This window comes from Lissotriton helveticus, chromosome 6 (genome assembly GCF_964261635.1).
Source record: "Lissotriton helveticus chromosome 6, aLisHel1.1, whole genome shotgun sequence".
Taxonomy (NCBI): Eukaryota; Metazoa; Chordata; class Amphibia; order Caudata; family Salamandridae; genus Lissotriton; species Lissotriton helveticus.
The window spans coordinates 1,030,622,791-1,030,641,119 of NC_136067.1; the positions used below are offsets into that span (position 1 = coordinate 1,030,622,791).

The 18,329-nt window shown below is 42.9% G+C and overlaps 1 protein-coding gene across 1 annotated transcript in view; it reads left to right on the plus strand.

Annotated features, from left to right (window-relative positions):
* Positions 1-18,329, plus strand: part of PPIL4 (peptidylprolyl isomerase like 4) — a 272,134-nt gene that overhangs the window by 186,429 nt on the left and 67,376 nt on the right. The window contains exon 10 of the mRNA XM_078648659.1: positions 3,095-3,206. Coding sequence (XP_078504785.1) covers positions 3,095-3,206 — 112 coding nt within the window. The remainder of the gene's footprint in view (positions 1-3,094; positions 3,207-18,329) is intronic.

Genomic DNA, 18,329 nt, shown 5'->3' on the forward strand with positions numbered 1-18,329 from the left:
GTTTGTGTGGGTTTGTGTGTGTGTGTGGGTTGTGTGTGTGTGTGTGTGTGTGGGTGTGTGGGGGGGCTGGCTGTTTGTGGGGGTGTGGGGGTGTGGGTGTGGGTGGGTGGGTGTGGCTGTGTGTGTGTGGCTGGCTGCGTGTGTGTGGCTGTGTGAGGGCTCTGTGTGTGTGGGTCTGTGTGTGCTTCTGTGTATGGCATTTGCGAGAGATTAAGCTATTGGCATTGTAAATCATTGTAAATCACAATTCCATTTATTTATCTGTTTTCAAAACCAACACATAAATAAAAAATATTGTCATTTACAATGCCAATAGCTCTAACTTTTGCAAAGGCGAGACCGTTGCATTGTAAATGCTTGTTGTTAGGTCCGCCGAACAGGCTGCAATGCCACACTGATTATTCTTTTACTCCTTACAGGCTGCACTAATATATTACTATTTATGGTTACATGCTTTGTGGATTCTCGGAATGTACTGCTTATTGTACTTCTTTTTTTTTCTTTTTGTATATTATATTTGTTGCATGGTCATTTTATGTTCCCTTTTATAAAAAAAAACCCAGCTGAAATTACAAAAAGAATAATGCGTGGGGACAGCAATGTTTAAGACATTAAATATGCATTTGTGCAGTACCCGATGACTTAGACTTTACGCACAACAATATATTGTGCCACATAAAAGGCACCCCGAACACAGGACTTCTGACTAACAGGCCTTACATGGCCGTGGGGTATTCCCCTTAAGACTCCAGAGTTACTGCCTGCAGGATCAACTCCTTGTATGTGTACCCTTGCGTTACACAGACTACTATATATCTACAACATTGATGAGCCACAATGGATCGCGTTGATAAGAGTTGAATCCGGACTTTCAATGGACTTGTGTTTAATTTAGATATTTCTGCTGTGGTCAGGATATTTGTATATTTGTGCATCACACTTGTCAAATTACTCTGTTCCCCCTTCAGAAGGGTGATTGCCCTGAGAAGCCCTGACTTGGTTCTCCCAGGGAGAACGAAACGCGTTGGCTGACCCTGTTGCTTTGAACTTCCTTAAGAATTGATTAATAAAGAATTTTGAAAATCTTACTTTCCATCTATGAACTTTTGTCACCCTGCGCACGCCCATTACTTGCCCAGATGAGTTTTATTGCTGCTTTTTTTCATCTCCTGCAAAAATACAGAAAGAAAATTACATTGTAGTTTTAATCTTATATATTCACATGTTTTTCATCCACCTTCCCTCAAATTTCAGGAGGATAGCGAAAAATGAATAGCGTGATACTGGAATCTGCTTACAAAAAACAACCATCCCATCACTCGTAATTAATTCAGATGAGGTCAGCACAGCAAAAGCCACAAAATAGTTTAACCAACCAATTTCCTTGATACAAGTTATACAAATATTTAGCTCGAGGTTCTACTACATGCTGAAAATAAACTCACCTATATCTTGATTCCCCCATCAACCATCCTGAGCCCCTACTACTCAGCAGCAATCACTCCACTTGGTGATGTTGCCCCATCATGAAATGGAAAGTTGTTGCATCCAAATTGTAAAAAAATAAATGGGTCTGATGATGAGACCAAACAGGCATGAAAAGAGGAGCCCTTTGAAAGGCACTAGAAGAAATCCACTTAGCACTTAGTCTAGGATAATGAAAGACAATCATCCGCTTGAAAAAGGCTTTCTTTCAGTCCCACCACTGAAGATGATGATCCAAAGACCTCTCAGAATTGATTATGAAATCTTTGCTTAACCTAAAGGAGCTTATCTTGTGTCTCACTCTTAACAGTTTGTACTGTAAAGTAATGCAAAAAGTTGTTTGCAGAAAAATCTCACCCCTGCTGATGACCCACCTCAAGAATGTGAAGTGCCCATTACCAATTCCCCATGCTGGAAAGATTCACTGGACTTGTGAATGATATCATTGCCCAAATAATGAACAATTTCCAACAATTTTAACTCCACTGCCTCTCCATGAAATCCTTGCAGTGCAAAAAATCAATACATTCTGCCAGGCTGTCATCACACCCATCAATCCAAAATTCACCAACATATCCATAACCTTCCGATAGTTCTTCAAAGACTATAACATGTAATTGTAATACTACGGCTAAACAATATCTAAGGACAGGGCAGACATCCAATCAAACAGACCAGCATCTGGTTTCACATCAGTCTGAAACCTGCTTTAAGCTGGAGACTTTTCACAACATTAACCACACCTTAAGACTTAACAGTTTAAAAGCTGCACTTTTTAAATATGCATTTTTATGTTTCTAAGTATACTTGTTCATTATTCGGCCTTTATGGTTGTTCTCTGCCTTTTTTTCTTTTATGGTCTTCAAGCCTCATTCTGCACTTCAACTGCTTATAATTGCCTTAAATATCAAATGTGAATATTACCTAACTTTTAGTACTCTGTGTACTGACCTTGGAAGGATGAAAGGCTGAGGTTGTCGTGCTGGGAATCCAACATTTGACATTCAAATTAAGGCACAAGACGTAGGTGGACAGATCTGCAGTGAAAAGTTGTTTATCACCAGTACCATTGCCTGTCTTCTTTGAGAGGTTGTAAATGAGTGGCAAGTAGAGGGAGGGGAAAAGGAAAAATAACGGTGACACATCTATAGGACTTAAAACCTCCTGCTGCCTCCTCATATTGACTTTGCTGAAAACAACAGCTTTGCAAGTATCCAGTGTTGTCCATTTAATGTTGATACATATTTGCAGGTTTCCTAATGGTTGTTCATCTGTGTGGCTTTTCAATTTACCCTGGAAACTTCTATCAGAGGTTCATGGTAGTTTCTGTAGTTAACACAAGTGTTAGAAATGTTGTAAGTTTAGGAAATACTGCTGCTTATCTTTCTATTTGTAGTCTTTTCTAGTGAAGGGAAAGTATAATAATAGAAATGCATCTAGAGATTTGTTTTTGTGTGCTGGTCAAAAGTTGCTGAACTTTGTTTCTAAGTGGCATGTAATAAATAGCATGAGTTTTACTGTTTTGCAGTATTTCATTTTGGACTGTTTCTGCTTGTACCTGATTATGATTGATATGAATCTTTCTTGATGCATTTAAACTCCGTTTCAGGAAGAAGACTGTGAGAAGGCATTCTTCAAAATGGATAACGTTCTCATTGATGACAGACGGATCCATGTGGATTTTAGTCAGTCTGTTGCTAAAGTAAAATGGAAGGGAAAAGGTACTGTTGGTCGTGGCTCTATTTAGTGTTTTCTGTTCCTCACAAGGTAGTATTCAATCGTTATTTGAGTATTTGCTAAATTAGGTAGCATGGATTGTTATTTACAGACTCTGGTGAGCTGGATTACTTCTATGAAATTATGTTGTTGTCCAAAGGCAGGCTAGGACATTTTGGACCACATACATATGAGCATTTGGAGTTTAAATGCAGTCTTAATTAGGGATAAAAGAGTGTACCATTTTGTACAAATTGCGAAAATGTCTGTTTGGTAGCTTGGGGATTGAGTAAATGTACTTTTGTTGATGCGGATTTGCCTTTTACTGTAGTCAAAATGACAGCATGATATAGAATATTTATGGTTCTAAAATATTAACAACATGTATATTAGGAAGTAAACTTAGTTAACATTTTTTGACTGAGTTCATTTGAGGCTGCTTACGAGACTATGCATTAAATTTGTTTCTGTAAATGTGTTTGTGGGCTGCAGCTTGAACCCACACAACCACATTTGGGTTGTTGTACTTTATATTTTATAACAAGACAGAGTACTGGGGTGTGATGGGCCTACGGCTACTTTAGGGTAATGTACTGAAAGCTACAGTTTAGTACAAATGGGTAACAGAATGAAGCCTACTATTTCCAAATGTTATATTTGCATTACTTTAAGTGACACAGAAAACAGCATAAACCTTACATTTTCAGATGAACACATCAAATGACCACATTTAAAGTAATTATTGATGTGCCCTAGCCCCAATATTATGACGAAGAGATAATTAATAATATTTTGCACACTGTTGGCGATTTGGAATGAGAAGAAGTATGCATCACATGCAAATTGATTGTACAACAATATATAAGATTTATAGTGTTTTATGTCCCTTCTGCGTGAAAATGGCCTACTTTATGCGTAGATCTCCATTGATTGAGAACTGAGAATCGGATTAAGTTTAAAGCTCTGAACTATATGTTCAGAATTAAGCACGGCATGGCTCCTATGTATGTGCAAAATTTGGTCCATCTCTATTTACCTTCCCGGCCTCTCAGATCCACTACTCAGGTTAAATTTCAGGTGCCAAGGATCTGACTATCCCGCATGGGCGCCCGTTCCTTTTCATATTTGGGCCCTGTTCTATGGCACTCTCTTCTGCTGTCTCTTCGTACTCAGATGAACGTCACACTTTCGCAAATCCTTAAAAACCCGACTTTTTAAGCAGTAAACTCCTCTCTACTATTCTGCTGTTGCTTCCGTCGGGCGCCGGGAAACCCTTTTGGGTAACTGTTGCGCCTGAATATAAATTTAAATAACAATGGGGTATCACACTGGAGGAGGCTCCCGCCCTCAACTTTCTTTCACTAAAGAGCACAAGTACCCCCATCTGACGAGCAACACCAGTTGTGCTCCTGCCCTCCCAAGGACACTACAAAGTGAGTGCCGCAGAAGAGGAAGGGGGGGGCGCTCCTTTCTGCTCCACAAGTGTTACATTGTACTCCAAGGACTCCACAGTTTTTCAGCAACACAAATTTCACATCTCTCCTATGAGACAGTCTAAAGGCAAAAGCCAACAGTGGACCACAGTACTTTAGGTGGGTCTCTAAAAGCGGCACAGTGTAAGAAGTTAACAGTGTGGCTTAAAAAATATGAACCACAAACCTGTGCTCTACATAGCAAGTTTTCTACTAGTGCAGCCAAATATATATATGCTGTGATTGTAAGTCCCGCATTCCTCTAGAAGTGAACCTGCCATATTTGTTTCCTGCCGGCAAAGTTGATCCAAAATCTCCGCAGGTCATTTGCTCCCTTGTGAAGTAGATGCAAATATCCTCAGCTTCTCTAAGTCGAGTGCAAAGGGAGAAGCACGGGTGAGAGACCACAATGTAGATGGGGTGGAAGCATTACAGAAGGCGGGGATAAGAAGGTAATGTAAGAGGTATAGAGAGCGGTGTGGAGGAGGAAAAGTAAGTGGGTGACTTAGCATCTTTGTGTGTTGACTTAGCAACTGGGTAGGGGGAAGCACACAGGCAAGAGAGAGTGCATCAAGGTGAGGGGAAAAAAGCACACTAGGGAAATAGCTGGATACCACATGCACTCTTGTGAAGTGCTTAAACAAAAAGAAAAAGGTGACACTGAAAAATGAGCAGTGGAAGGACACAAGTAATGGGGCCATGCCCCAGGAAAGGGACAAACGCAAGAAGAGGAAGGAAAGCCCACAAAACAAAGAAGAACCAGGCAAATTAGTTACAATGAAGCACCCAATTATCTCTTGGAGCTAAAATTGGTGCAGTCAGTTCTGAGTTTTCAGTCTTGTCACTCTGCTCTGCTGGACTATCTTCCCAATGGTGCCACATTTTCCCCAAGCTTTCGAAGCTTATACACAGTTCAGTGGAAGGTACGCCCACAAACTTTCTTATCTTATGATAACATATGGGCCAAAAAGGTCTTATTTTAAGATAACATAAGCCTTTCGAGCTATTTTGGTGGGGCTTCAAAAATAGACTTTTTTTGTTTTGACCCAGGGGTCCGCATTTTCGTGTCTTATCTAAACAGAAAGTAGCAGTAGATTTCTTGTTTTGATGCAAGCTCAAGAGACCATTGATTTTTTGCTGAATCATTGATTTGGATTTTCTGTATTGAAAAGTTACTATTTTTTTGCTTTTGTGGCCGATGAGGTCTTCAAAGACAGTCTAAGGTAAAAAAAAAAAAAGGAAAAGCCCTGAACGAATTTCTGTTTCTTGCACAGTTTAAAAGGGCATTATTTCCTTGTGTGAAAACTAGTTGCTTGTTTTCGGTTCCCTGTAAGATTAAAAAAAACACAAAAAAACCCAGACCTGAACTCTGTTCTATTTCTGGCTGTTTTGAAAGGCCCCATTTCCGATGTGTGAAAACCTGTTGCATTCTTTACTGTTTCTTGAACCTTTTCAAACCAGCATTTGCAATGCAATAGGTCTCGCATTTACATGAGTTTAAGCTATTGGCATTGTAAATGACAATGCCTTTTTTATGTTTATAAAGAACATCTAAATAAAAGGCATTGTCATTTACAATGCCAATAGCTCAAACTCACGTAAATGCGTGACCTATTGCATTGTAAATGCTTGTTTAAATTGGAATAGAGATCAATACAAGTATCAGAAAGCAAAAAGGGAAAAACAAAGGCGGACCGGATGCGCTATACTTGTAGCAGTGTGTGTACACCACAGTCCTCGAGGTTTGCTTGTCCAAACACGAGTGAGCCATTCCAGGCTAGAGTTTACTTTAATTCTAACTTTTTGTGTTTTCATTGCATAATTAGGATTACAGGTCCCAGAATGCACAGAAAATGCATGGTTTGGGAGTCCTACTCCTGCATAGTTTAGGAGTGATGGAACATGCAAACCAGCGCAAATGTCTGGCTGTGGTTTGCTAGCGTTTGGTGGGGTGGATCTCTGTTTTGCATTTTAGCAACAGGCACATATTACGGTAATGAAGGGTGTAATCATGAACATCATATACCAGTTCATTTCCTCGTTCTACGAAAAAAAGAATTGGGGCTGAGGCCCCCTTGAGGTAAACCAGGACTACAACTTCCATGATGCCCAGGTCTGTGCTCTTCTGGGTTCTTACAGGAGCGCCATGGGTTAATCCGGTTCCCTTAATTGTCTGAATAACATATCCCAGCTGAACTGGCCTAAGTACAACGTGGTCTCTTTGCTTTTGGTAAAGCGTTGTTCTTCTGTCAGTGCCATTTGTAGGTAGAAAAAGGCGGCCTGAATGAGCGGCCAAGGTGGCCTGGCCGCCTCTGTTCTCTACCTGCCTGTCTGGCGGCAGAGCGTGTCATCTGAAGGGAACTCTGGCTCTCTTTGATCTCCGAAACCTTAATCTTTTCTCTCCCCCGAACGTGAGGTTTTCTTTCCCAGCTCTCTGTCTCTCATGTCACAGGCCTGTTGCCTCTGCGGAGCCTTCAGCTCCTCATTTAGGACGGGACTTGTAACAGTTCGTGAACACTCAAGGGAGGGGGCAACTTTTAACCAGCTTTTTCCCTTGCATTGTTAACCAGGCAGCAGGGCATGAGCTGGGCAGCAAAGAAAAGGCATGAATGCCCCACAGGTGGCCTGTTCCATAATCCCCCAATTTAAAAAGTGTTCCTTTGCAAGACAATCGCTTTACAGAGGCCACTCCTCTCCGGCTCTAATTGAGCCCATGAACAACACTTATGAACTGCCAGATTTTCTTTAAATGGGGAAAAAGACGCAGCGGCCTGCAGCTTTGGGGGCTCATGTGGGGTGCGATGTGGTGGAGCGGAGGGCGGACTGGAGGACCCTGGTCATGGTCGCGTGATATGTGCTGTTTCCTGTCAGTTTAGCTAATATTTTAACAAGTGGTGTACGCGTCCGCCACAACGAGACATCTGTTTTGCATTATCGGGCACGATAATGCATAACAGATGTCGGCCGTGCGGGTAACAGACCCCAATAGGCCATGGGCGGCAAATGCGGGACATACGCCCACATTTGCCCAATTGCATGCTGTCTTTCTTAAAAAGACGCATGCAGCGCCCAGTATCCTGCAACGATAACAAAACCACATGCACAAGTGTGTGGTCAGCTTTCAGAAGCCCCTACATGAAGTGTCACTGCGCGAGCAGTGCTGCACACTGCAACGCTAGGCGAATGACCTAAAAATGGCATCACTTCATTGTTGCGTGTGAAAGCTTGTTGCACTTTTTTGTTTCGTGCACTGCAAAAGAAAACATGGGGAGTTTTTTTTCAAGCCACTATAAAAAGAACCGTTTTGCACGCGTAATGTTACCCAGTCGGATGCACACGTACACCCTCGCGTACTGTGCACATACAAATTAAGTAACACACATGCATGCTTTCATGATTACACATACTTGAACAGACATGAATATCTTCATGTGCACACATAGATGTGCATACACATGAAGGCGCATGCATAAACACACATGCCAACGTACGCCCACACATAGTTGTGCAAGTACAAATGAATCAAAAAAGAAATACACATGTATGCCTACATGGACGCATACAAGCATACACCGAAATATTTTATTCCTTTATTGTCAAAAAATAAAAATCTTTCAAAAAGGCAGTTGATCATAATTGCTAAGCAGTGTTTGCCGTAATAGTTGTGTCCAGTTCACCAAAAAAACACACACAAAAAATCCTAACCCCACATAATCGCACGCATGCTTTTGAAAGAAACATACTGAGGATATGCATTGCTAGTGCAGCTTTGGTCCCAACCCTTATGTTAAAAGTCAGTAGTTCCAGCAATTCCTCCACATCACATGGTAGGATGCGGTTAAAGAGATGTGGTGTCAGAGTTTGTAAGCTTTGGGACCCTGATGCTGGCAGCCGCCAACTGTAACTTTCTGCACCTTACATAGTGGGATGATGTTAAAGAGCATAGATTGTTTGGGACTTGTGGAACCCTGATGGCCACCAGTGATGCCACTTTTGCGCATTGCATTGTGGGATGGGTTTTGGGTTGGCCGGTTAGCTGAAAGGTAATGTCACTTTCAAGGTCAGGGTTCCAGGGTGCTTCTACGGTTGGAAATCATGGGAGATGTTCACTTCCTAGTCAGCAGGACTTCTGGGTCAGGAATCATGGGAGACATAACTTCCTGGTCACATGGATTGGAAGTAACTTAATTATCGGGGCAGAAGTGGATGGTGCACGGGACAATGTAATTTCCAGCTCCAAGGCGGCAGGTTGGGCCAGGAGTCACAGGTGACATCTCCTGCTGGTCATATGGGACTGAAGTGACCTCACTTCTGAAGAGTAGCTGCCTGTTACATTATGCAAACCACACCTACTTTTGAGTTTGATGACAGGTGATCCAATTTGCTGCTTACCTGCCTTGGATGTTTCATTCTGCTTCATATTTGGATAAGTATAAACCTCTATTAAAAAAAAAAGTTACATCACACACTGAATAACGTTTTCCTGTCTCTGGGTTACATCGCACAATGAAGATTCTTGTGAATTGTGTGGGCCCACAACTTAAACAAGTAACCAGCAACTTTATACTTCTTGACTATCTAAAACCAGCCTTCAAATTATTGATGACGCCCTGCGGTGATTTTTTTACCTGCTAGGGGCTTTTGTCAGTGTTAACCACAGCCGGTTACTTAGAACACTCAAAGACCTCCTGGGTTTTAATACTAAGTTCCTCAATTGGGTCACTTCTTCGCTGATAATTATGGGAAATTATGTTTTTTCTATTTGTCTTTATTTTTGATTGACTGAGGAAAGAACCTCCCTTTTTCTGGTTTTGAAGACTGGATTCAAAAAGTCCATTCTGTCATCTAGGCAGCACATTATCACATGACCTGTGTGTTAAATTTGAGCAGTATTCATACAGAAAGTTCCTCTCTGCTCTGCACATGAGCCCAGCCTAAGTTCCAGAGGGCAAGATGTCTGTCTAGTGTATGTGTGAGAAAGCACCTCTTTTGACATGGTTAGCCTGCACTTTTTGCCTGGACATTGATGTGGTTTTGATGGTAGTGCACAGGGTCCCTACACATGAGGTCCCCTTTGCCAGTGCTTCTTTCCCGAATGGCCCTTCAGGCTCCCTCTAAGTCCCTGGTAAAAGGTACCTGGGTACCATGGGCAAGAAACTGAAGAGGGTTCCCTTGGGAACCCTCACCTAGGCCATGTAGACTGCCACTGCAGCATACCTGGCTTGGTGCAGACCAACATGAGAAAGTCGACATGGCACACTAACTGTGTGCAATGCCAGCCAGCACTGCTTAAGATATAGGTAAGTCACCCCTCTAGCAGGCCTTACCAGCCTGAAGGCAGGGTGCACTCTATCCCAGGTGTGGGTATACCTGCATGAGCAGATATGCCCCATCAATATTGGGGGCTATTACTTCAAATCAAATATAACTTTATTCGATTGTTAAAAGCAATCATAAAAGTGTACATAAGAAAACATTTAATTAAAAAGATACATTTCGTTCATTTTACAATCTCTAAGTAGCGTACAGGAAAATTCATCAATAACAAAGATTAGTGAATTCATAACCTCATTTATCTTAAAGTGCATTACGTGACCATACTTTTTCTACTACGCATCACATTTTTCAAAAATAATGTAATTGTTGCAACACATAGATGATTATCTAGATATTGAATGCTTAGCATAGCCAAACGGGATTGCCGATGACCCATCTCTCTCAACAACGGCAATAAGACATTATGTCTAATCAGACTATAAAATTTGCAAAAAAGGACATGTATAGTACTTCATACATCCAATTATTTACTGTGAGAAAACTAACCAATCTGTGGAAAATTCCAAATCTAAAACGAGACCATAAAAATCTATCATAATTATCCTGCACATAGATCAAATAGGGTTGAATATTAAAAGTTATTAAAATCATTTGATGTTGCAGGACAGTAGGTTTTTAAAACCTCTGAAGTAATTCTTAAAGAATCCAGAAAAGCCAAACCCTCCTTTTTTAGGTCTTTACGTGAAATGGCTGAGATAGTAAGAGGATTTAGAAAATACTCAGACTTTCCTATATCCTTTAAAAAGTTACGTACATAGCTCAGCCATGGTATCCTCATAGCTCCCTCTAATTTTAAAATATCTGTCAATATATCTCTATTAAGCTTCATTTCTTCTGTCCACAGCCTATGCCATAATAGCACAGGCTCCAGCTTAAATAGGTCAGATATAAAAGCAAGACCTAATTCTGCATGACAGTTGTAATTAGGAGTGCTCTTGGGAACTGCAAGGATAAACTTTAGGAAGGAATTCTCTACCACCTGGATGGGCATAGGGTCAGCAAAACCCCATATCTCGCTACCGTAAATTGCACCAGACACACATTTGGCTTTATAGATCTTAAGTAACTCCATAGGAGGTCTGGTACCTAATTTCTTTGAAAAAGTCCTGAGGGCAGCCGTTGCGCGAACCATCACAAGTTTTTTTGCTGTCACTGCCTGTGTCTAGGACTCACTCTGAGTAAACAATATACCCAGGTAAGAAAATTGCTTAGTGGATTCAAGCCTCTGCCCTGCAATAAAAATGGCCCTCTTAGGTTTATGGTACCTGCCACAGTGCATGGTGAAAGTTTTAGTCGTATTGACTCTTAAGCCCAACTCATTCATAAAAAGGGTAAAACTGTTCACCACGCGCTGGAGTCCCACTTGAGTACGTGACATTAGCACAGCATCGTCAGCATACAAAAGCACCGGGATTGGGCGGCCAGCTACATATGGGGGATCTAAACTATTATCGCATAGGACTTTTTCCAATCCATTAATGTACAAATTAAAAAGGAACGGGGCCAGTACACAGCCCTGCCTGACACCGCTCCTGATGGGATTTTATCCGTGCGTTCCCCCTTTAGGCCATAACGAACGCGGGCTGACGCGTCGCTATAAAAACGTTTAAGATAATAAATAATGTTTTCTTCCACACCTAGTTGTCCCAATAGTATCCACAGTTTGGAATGAATCACACAGTCAAATGCGGCTGAGAGGTCAACAAAGGCCAGGAACAAGTTCCCCTTCTTGGCCCTGGTATACTTCCCGACCAGCATTAGAAGGTTTAGGCCCTGTTCCACTGTGCCTAAATCAGAACGAAAGCCATACTGTAGATCAGATAAAATAGAGTTTTCTCTGGCCCAGACCAGGAGCCGATCCAATACTATCCGACCCACTACTTTTGTAAGAGAATCTAAAAGGGAGATGGGTCTATAACAACCCGGGTCATGTCTATCCCCCTTTTTATAGATGGGCACTATTACAGACTCCACCCATGTGGGCAGAAATTTTGAAATGCAGCTGGCGTTAAGCACCTGGACCAGAAGGGGGCCCCACAGAGAAGGAGTAGCCTTGAAAATATCTATGGGGACTCCGTCCGGGCCAGGGGCCTTTCCACCCTGACTTACATGCAGGGCTTTTTCAACTTCTTCGAGGGTTAACATCAAATTTCTTGTGGTAGAGTATGCAATGGGGGGGAGTGCAAACTCACCAAACCCTCACCCTCATACACTTTAGAAAAATGCCTGATCCAGTCTGATTCCGGTATAGCTATTTCCAACCTGGGATCAACCTCTTCCCTAAGAAAGGGTGTTCTAATGATCTTCCAGAAGCCTGCACTGTGATTCCTGCTGGAAGCTAGCTGCAGGGCTTCCCAAGCTTCTACTTTCAACTTATTCTTTCTATCTTTTATAGCTATTTTATACTCCTTCCTGAGTCTGCTAACTTTATCAGCACACCTAGGTTTTTTATGCCATTCTTTCTTTAAACAGGTATTTTTATATATATATATATATGTATATATATATATATAAAATAGCTCTAGTACAGCTAGTCAAACCAGCCTCCTTTTTGTTTACCATTTTTAATCCGTCTTGTAAGGGAGCTCCTAATTTCATTAGAAATAGTCAAGAAAGATGCAAGGAGTATTTCAGGAGTAGAATCTTCCCCTAAACAAATCGCCAACTCAGATGTGCATTTACAAATCACTTTTTTAAGTATTTCAGATTGGTCCACCATAGCCCATTTTAACGAGTAACCATTTATACTACCAATAGATAGATTTTCGTCCACACTGTCCCTTTCTTTATTACTTTTTAAAGTGGACGTTTTTGGAAGCAAAATGGCCGCACAAAGCGGAAAGTGGTCACTTAATGCAATATCTGAGACCTTAAAGGAGTAAATTCTATTATCATACTTATTTGATACAATAGCATAATCAATAGTAGAGGCACAACCCCTCCCATTAAAAGTTGAAGGTAGGGAAGATGGTGATATACAAACTTCATTTGCAAACCCCAGATCGAATTTGGCAAGTAAATCATTAAATTGTTCCCCCCAAGTAAGAGTGATCAAAATGTGAATGAGACGGGCCATCTTCCCATATGGTTCCACACCTGTTATCCTCCATCATATTGCACAAAGTACAATTGAAATCCCCAAACAGGAGTATCGTCAAATCATGTCTGAAAATTTTATCCTGTAAATCGAAAGCTTTGGCCAATTTATTTAAGACGATAGATACATCTCCAAGGGGAATATTATTATATAGATTAAGGAGAGCAATCGGAGTATCAGAAGCCAAAACAAATATCGAAAGTTGAAAGTAAATATCTTTAACAGGCTCTGTTACCCTTATTAAATTCAATTTGTTTGATAAATATATGCTCAATCCACCCTTTGCTCTTCCATGTAAAACATCAACAGCTGGGGTATGGAAGGTTCTAAAATCATTTAAATGGACCGGATCCCGACTCCATGTTTCTTGGAAGCAAAGCACATCTTGAGTCTGAATAAAATCCCACCAAATTGGGTTAGCAATTTTAGATCTAATGCCAGCAATATTCCAAGAGGAAATGTTACATAGCGGCAGATCCAATGGGGAAGGTACGGGGGCAACAGAAATAGGACCATCAGATGAAGAAATAGTCCTATACTCACTTCCTACCTCTAATCCTTCAGCCGGGACCTCTAACCTCCCCAAGTGGTCCACAATCCTTAACGTATTAGAGGCTGTATTAGAAACTCCCCCCCCCCCACCTTCCTTTACACTCCCCCCATTACTAACTATAGACATGGGTTCAACTTTTGCTCCTAAAAGATTTTGTGTAGGGGCATCTAAAGACAGTCAGTCATTATTTTCGAGTCCACTAAGAGTGTCAAAAGGATTAAATGTTGGGATACTATATCTTTCTCCCTACAGTCCACCCTGATTTAATAATGAACAGTGTGAGAAGTTTGCCTGATATGCAGTGCTCACTATTCTAGTGATCACTATGTATCAGTCCAAACAACCCTTATTGATGATTGGTTGTAAGTCAACCTTATAGACCAGCTATCCTAGTAGCATGGATATGAGCAGTCTAAGGCTAAGACTCTAGAGGGCGTGTTAAGCCAGCTGTTTTACCATCACATATACCCCTTGAACACCAAGTGAAAGGACACCACACAAGTTGTTATGAAAATAAATGTATATTTATTTCTAACAAGACTACCCTGGCTCTTTATGAGACAGGGAGCTAAGCACACAACAAAACTCTTATGAAAATACTTAAAGTCGCACAATTTACACAAATGCCCGAGGGGCACGAAAAACCATATACTATACAAGTGGAATGCGAAATTACTAGCCGGTAAGTAATACTTTTCTAGACTGTAGAAACGCTAGGCCTACAATGCTGAACCCTTGGATTAGAAGCAGGAGGCCTAGGGACGCCGTGTGCAGAGTGGGAACTCTCACGCGTAATGCGGGAACAAGTCTATGGATACTAGCAATTGCAAAGTTACTGTTCTCGGGCGAACCCGACTAGGTGGGTCGAAAACAAGTGTGGATCCGAACACTTCGAGTGTTGGACTATGCTGGAGCACCGGAGTACTCAGTTTACCTAGCCCAGGGGCTGCGGCTGCATAGGGTTCAAGTTGCGTCGGAAACCCTCGTTGAAGAACCAGGAGCCTGAAGAAAGAAGTTGCTGGCAGGCGGCCAGTGAAGAAGTTCGTGGTGATCCAAGCCTGGATCAGGGAAGAAGAAGACCTGTAAGCAGAGGGGACCAAGTTCTGAATCACTAGCCAGTGATTTAGGTGGGCACCAGGATGGCACCGGACGAAGTCACCTCGACCAGGTGAGTGGGCGCTGCTGGGCTCTGCAGTCTCTCGGACCAGGAGGCGTTGTCGGCGACCAGGATGGAGGGGCGAGCTGTCCCACGAAGGTATCTGCTGTCGACGTCGCTGGACCCAGGATTGGGGCAACAAGTCTTGGCAAATGCAAGCCCACGCGGTGGACTTAAAATGGCGTCTGGAGTGGACCAGGAGGGTCCGGGGTGCTCCTCTGTTGGAGGGGAGCAAGGGCCAGTCTGGAGCAACCAGACCAGCGGTGTTTGTCGTCGAAGTTCGTCGTCAGAGGGCCACTAGCCAACGGGCAAGTGACCGGGACAACGCGGTGAGCAGCAAAGAGCAGAAGGGCCCCACGCAGATCTCGTGGATGCAGGGGGGCTGAACTTCGGTGCTGGAGCTGCTCAGGGTCGGGGCTTCTCTTACCCCAAAGCACTCAGTCGAGGGTCACTCGGTGGTCGTGCTGGACAAGCGTCGTGCAGTCTTCAAAGATGGCCGGTCCCTCGAGGTCTCGTCACACCCACGGATCACAGCTGGGCTGATGATGCAGGTTGAGGTCAGAGGTGCCAGGGAAGCCGGTTCTCGTCGTGCTGGGCAGTCTTGATCCGGAGGAGAGACTTACAGCAGACCGCGCTGCTTGGTTGGTGCCTGCTGCTGCAGGGTGACTACTCCTTAGTCACAAGGGAGAAATCTTGAGAAGAAGTCGAGAGTTCCTTTCGTAGAAAGTAGTTTCAGGATTCAAAGATGATCTAATTTGGAAGGGGGCCTGCTCCTACCTTTATCCTGCAAAAGGGGGCTGGCACGCGACTAAGTCCTGCCCTATGGGTGGGACTAGGAGGGGGTGGTTACACCCCTCTCCTTTGGCGGGCTTTTCCCCAGCTCAGGGGCTGGTGTGCCCCTGGAACTGGTTCAAGCCGGCCTATGCACAGTGAGCACCGGGGTGCCACTTGCAGTCACCTTCCTCTAAAGCCCTGCCTACCTAGGATACACAAAATCCGGTCTGGGACGGTGCTGGCACCGCCCCTGACAGGAAACCCTTTGTCCTTGCCTCCTGCGCTGGGAGGACTCCCAGCAACAGGAGGGCAGACTTGTGTCTTGGTGGCAGCATCCATTTTGTGGAGCTAAGGCTCTGTCTGACTTTAACCGGGGTTACAGGTTACCAACATGTCGTGTCCCTCTAGAAGGGTGGAATGCTAACCCCGTCGCCAGAATTGGCGAGGGGTTAGTATTCCAATTCGTATGACACCTTACTCGACATGTTTTGATAAAGCGATACCAGAGTTGGCATATAACCGCGAGGATTATAATGCACTTTAGAGTATATGGTACGCGTTATCATGGAACAGCTATTAGGACTTGGTTCCGCAAGCTGCAAACGGGCTCAGCTCATGCCAGAGCACCATTTCACATTATTCCAAGCACTCTGCCTTCAGGATTGTCAAGGCCTGCCATAGGAGTGACTGATAGGAATATATGTGTCCATTTTAGGGTTAGATATAGGAATACTATATCTAAAGCAAAGGGTGATTACACCACCTTGCCCCAGCTGTCAAGCAGCCAGTTGTGTCAGATTTGGATGGCCAGCCAGGGGTGGCATAATACATGCTGCAGCCCCTGGTAGGCCCTGGGTACACCTATGCCCTGGGTACCTAAGGTACACTGTACAGGGACTGATAAGGTGACTCAGTATCCAATTAGATATGTACCTAAGGTACATGGAATCCATTTTACAGAGAGAGCAGTAGGCCTGGGGTCCTGAATAGCAGGGCCCCAGGTCAACTAAGTCAGAAAAACAGCAAAACACCAGGCAAAAAGTTGGGGGCAACCATAGTCAGGGATCTACCTTCCTACAAACAGGGGGGACCTAAACGCTTAGTTGGTCGAGGTGGGCAATAGAAAAAACCAAGGGGGAGAATGTTAACAAAATCGGGGTCAATTGACCCGGTACAACCCCTCTCAATTATATTACGAACCAATGGCGGGGACCGAAATGTTAAAATTACACAGTCCCCCCTCAGTGATTTACTTGATGTGCCCAACCAGCTCACTCTTCTAGCCATCTTAAATTCATAAAACAACGAATTATTGAACCCAAGTTTCGTCGTTAAGAAGTGGAGGGATTTATTCCTCAAAGTCGACCAATGTTCAAAAACATTAGGGGGGGAACATTTGCTAGCACCACAGTGTATGGCATCGCTTCAGGGGGCAAATTTAAAATGGGTAGGCTTGAGGTTACATTTACCTCACTTGCATTCTCAACTCTTCTAGTTTGACTTGGAGTTTCATTAATAACTGCTTGAATAGGAGCAAACCGACCGGATGCATTAGTTCCAGTATCCCCCCTTGGTTTATTGGGCTCCAATCGCCCATTAACCATAGAGTTTTTAGGCTGAGTTTGAGCTACTGGAACCCGTAAAGTATTCTTAGCGTTTACGTTTGGATCAGTAAGAATTGGTTGGGCTAATATAGGAAATTTTTGTCCTGGATAGGTTGCTGACTACTAACAAGCTTTTCCTCCATGTTAGTTACCCTAGTTTCTATATTCATAACTTTAAGACAGATAGGTTCCAAAAGCATTGGTAGAAGGGTATCCATCCTTCCCCAAAAGCACTCCTCAACTACTGGAGTTCCTGCACTAGTTGAGGGAAATGCAGTCTCTGGCTGATTGCTAATCTTATTTCCCTTTATTCCAGTAGGTTTTACCGCAGCCTTTCTTTGTTTATGGCCAGCATTCCCTTTAACACTTTTTACAGTTAAACCTTCCTTATTGCTATGCTTTATTTTACGTCTTGCCTTCTGTCCTCTAGTCGTTACACGCGGACTGTCACTATTTGAAGCAGAGACAGAAATTGGGCTTAAAAGCGTGTCACACCCCATCTTTTCTGTAAGATCCTCAATCAAAAGTGGAGGTTCAGAAATGATATCGCTTCGAAAGATAGTGGGTGTTAATGATAATCTTGTTAAAGAGGGCAGAGGTTCAGAAGATACATTCTCCATCCTAGAGGCAACATCATAAGTTAACGGAATAGGATTGGCCCCCGGCAAGGCAACAAAAGATGGTGCTAATATCGAGTCCTGGAAGTTAACTGTAAACATCGATATATTTGTAGCAGGCAAAGGGGTAAGTGTACCAGCAGGAAGCGAAAGATGCCTTTCTGTACTCTCAATGTCAGAGGCAACCACCCCTATAGTCTTCTGTAGCATTCGGTCAATTGCTGTCAGACTAGGGAGAGGGAGTATTTAAAACTACCCTTTGTTTCGTAACAGGGGCAGGCTGTACAGGAATATTCTTCCCCATTATCTAACACTATAATGTACAAAGTTATAATTTAATATCAGGCACAATACAATAGTACCACCATACGCAAAGGAAAAAGTCAGTACTGAGATACAAGAATAAGAAAATAGACTCTTTTTAAAGAGACTCCTTTTAAAAACATACGATTGAGTCCTTAATACAATGATTGCTGGTAATTCTAAATAAAATGGTATCTATCTGGTACCAGAAAGAC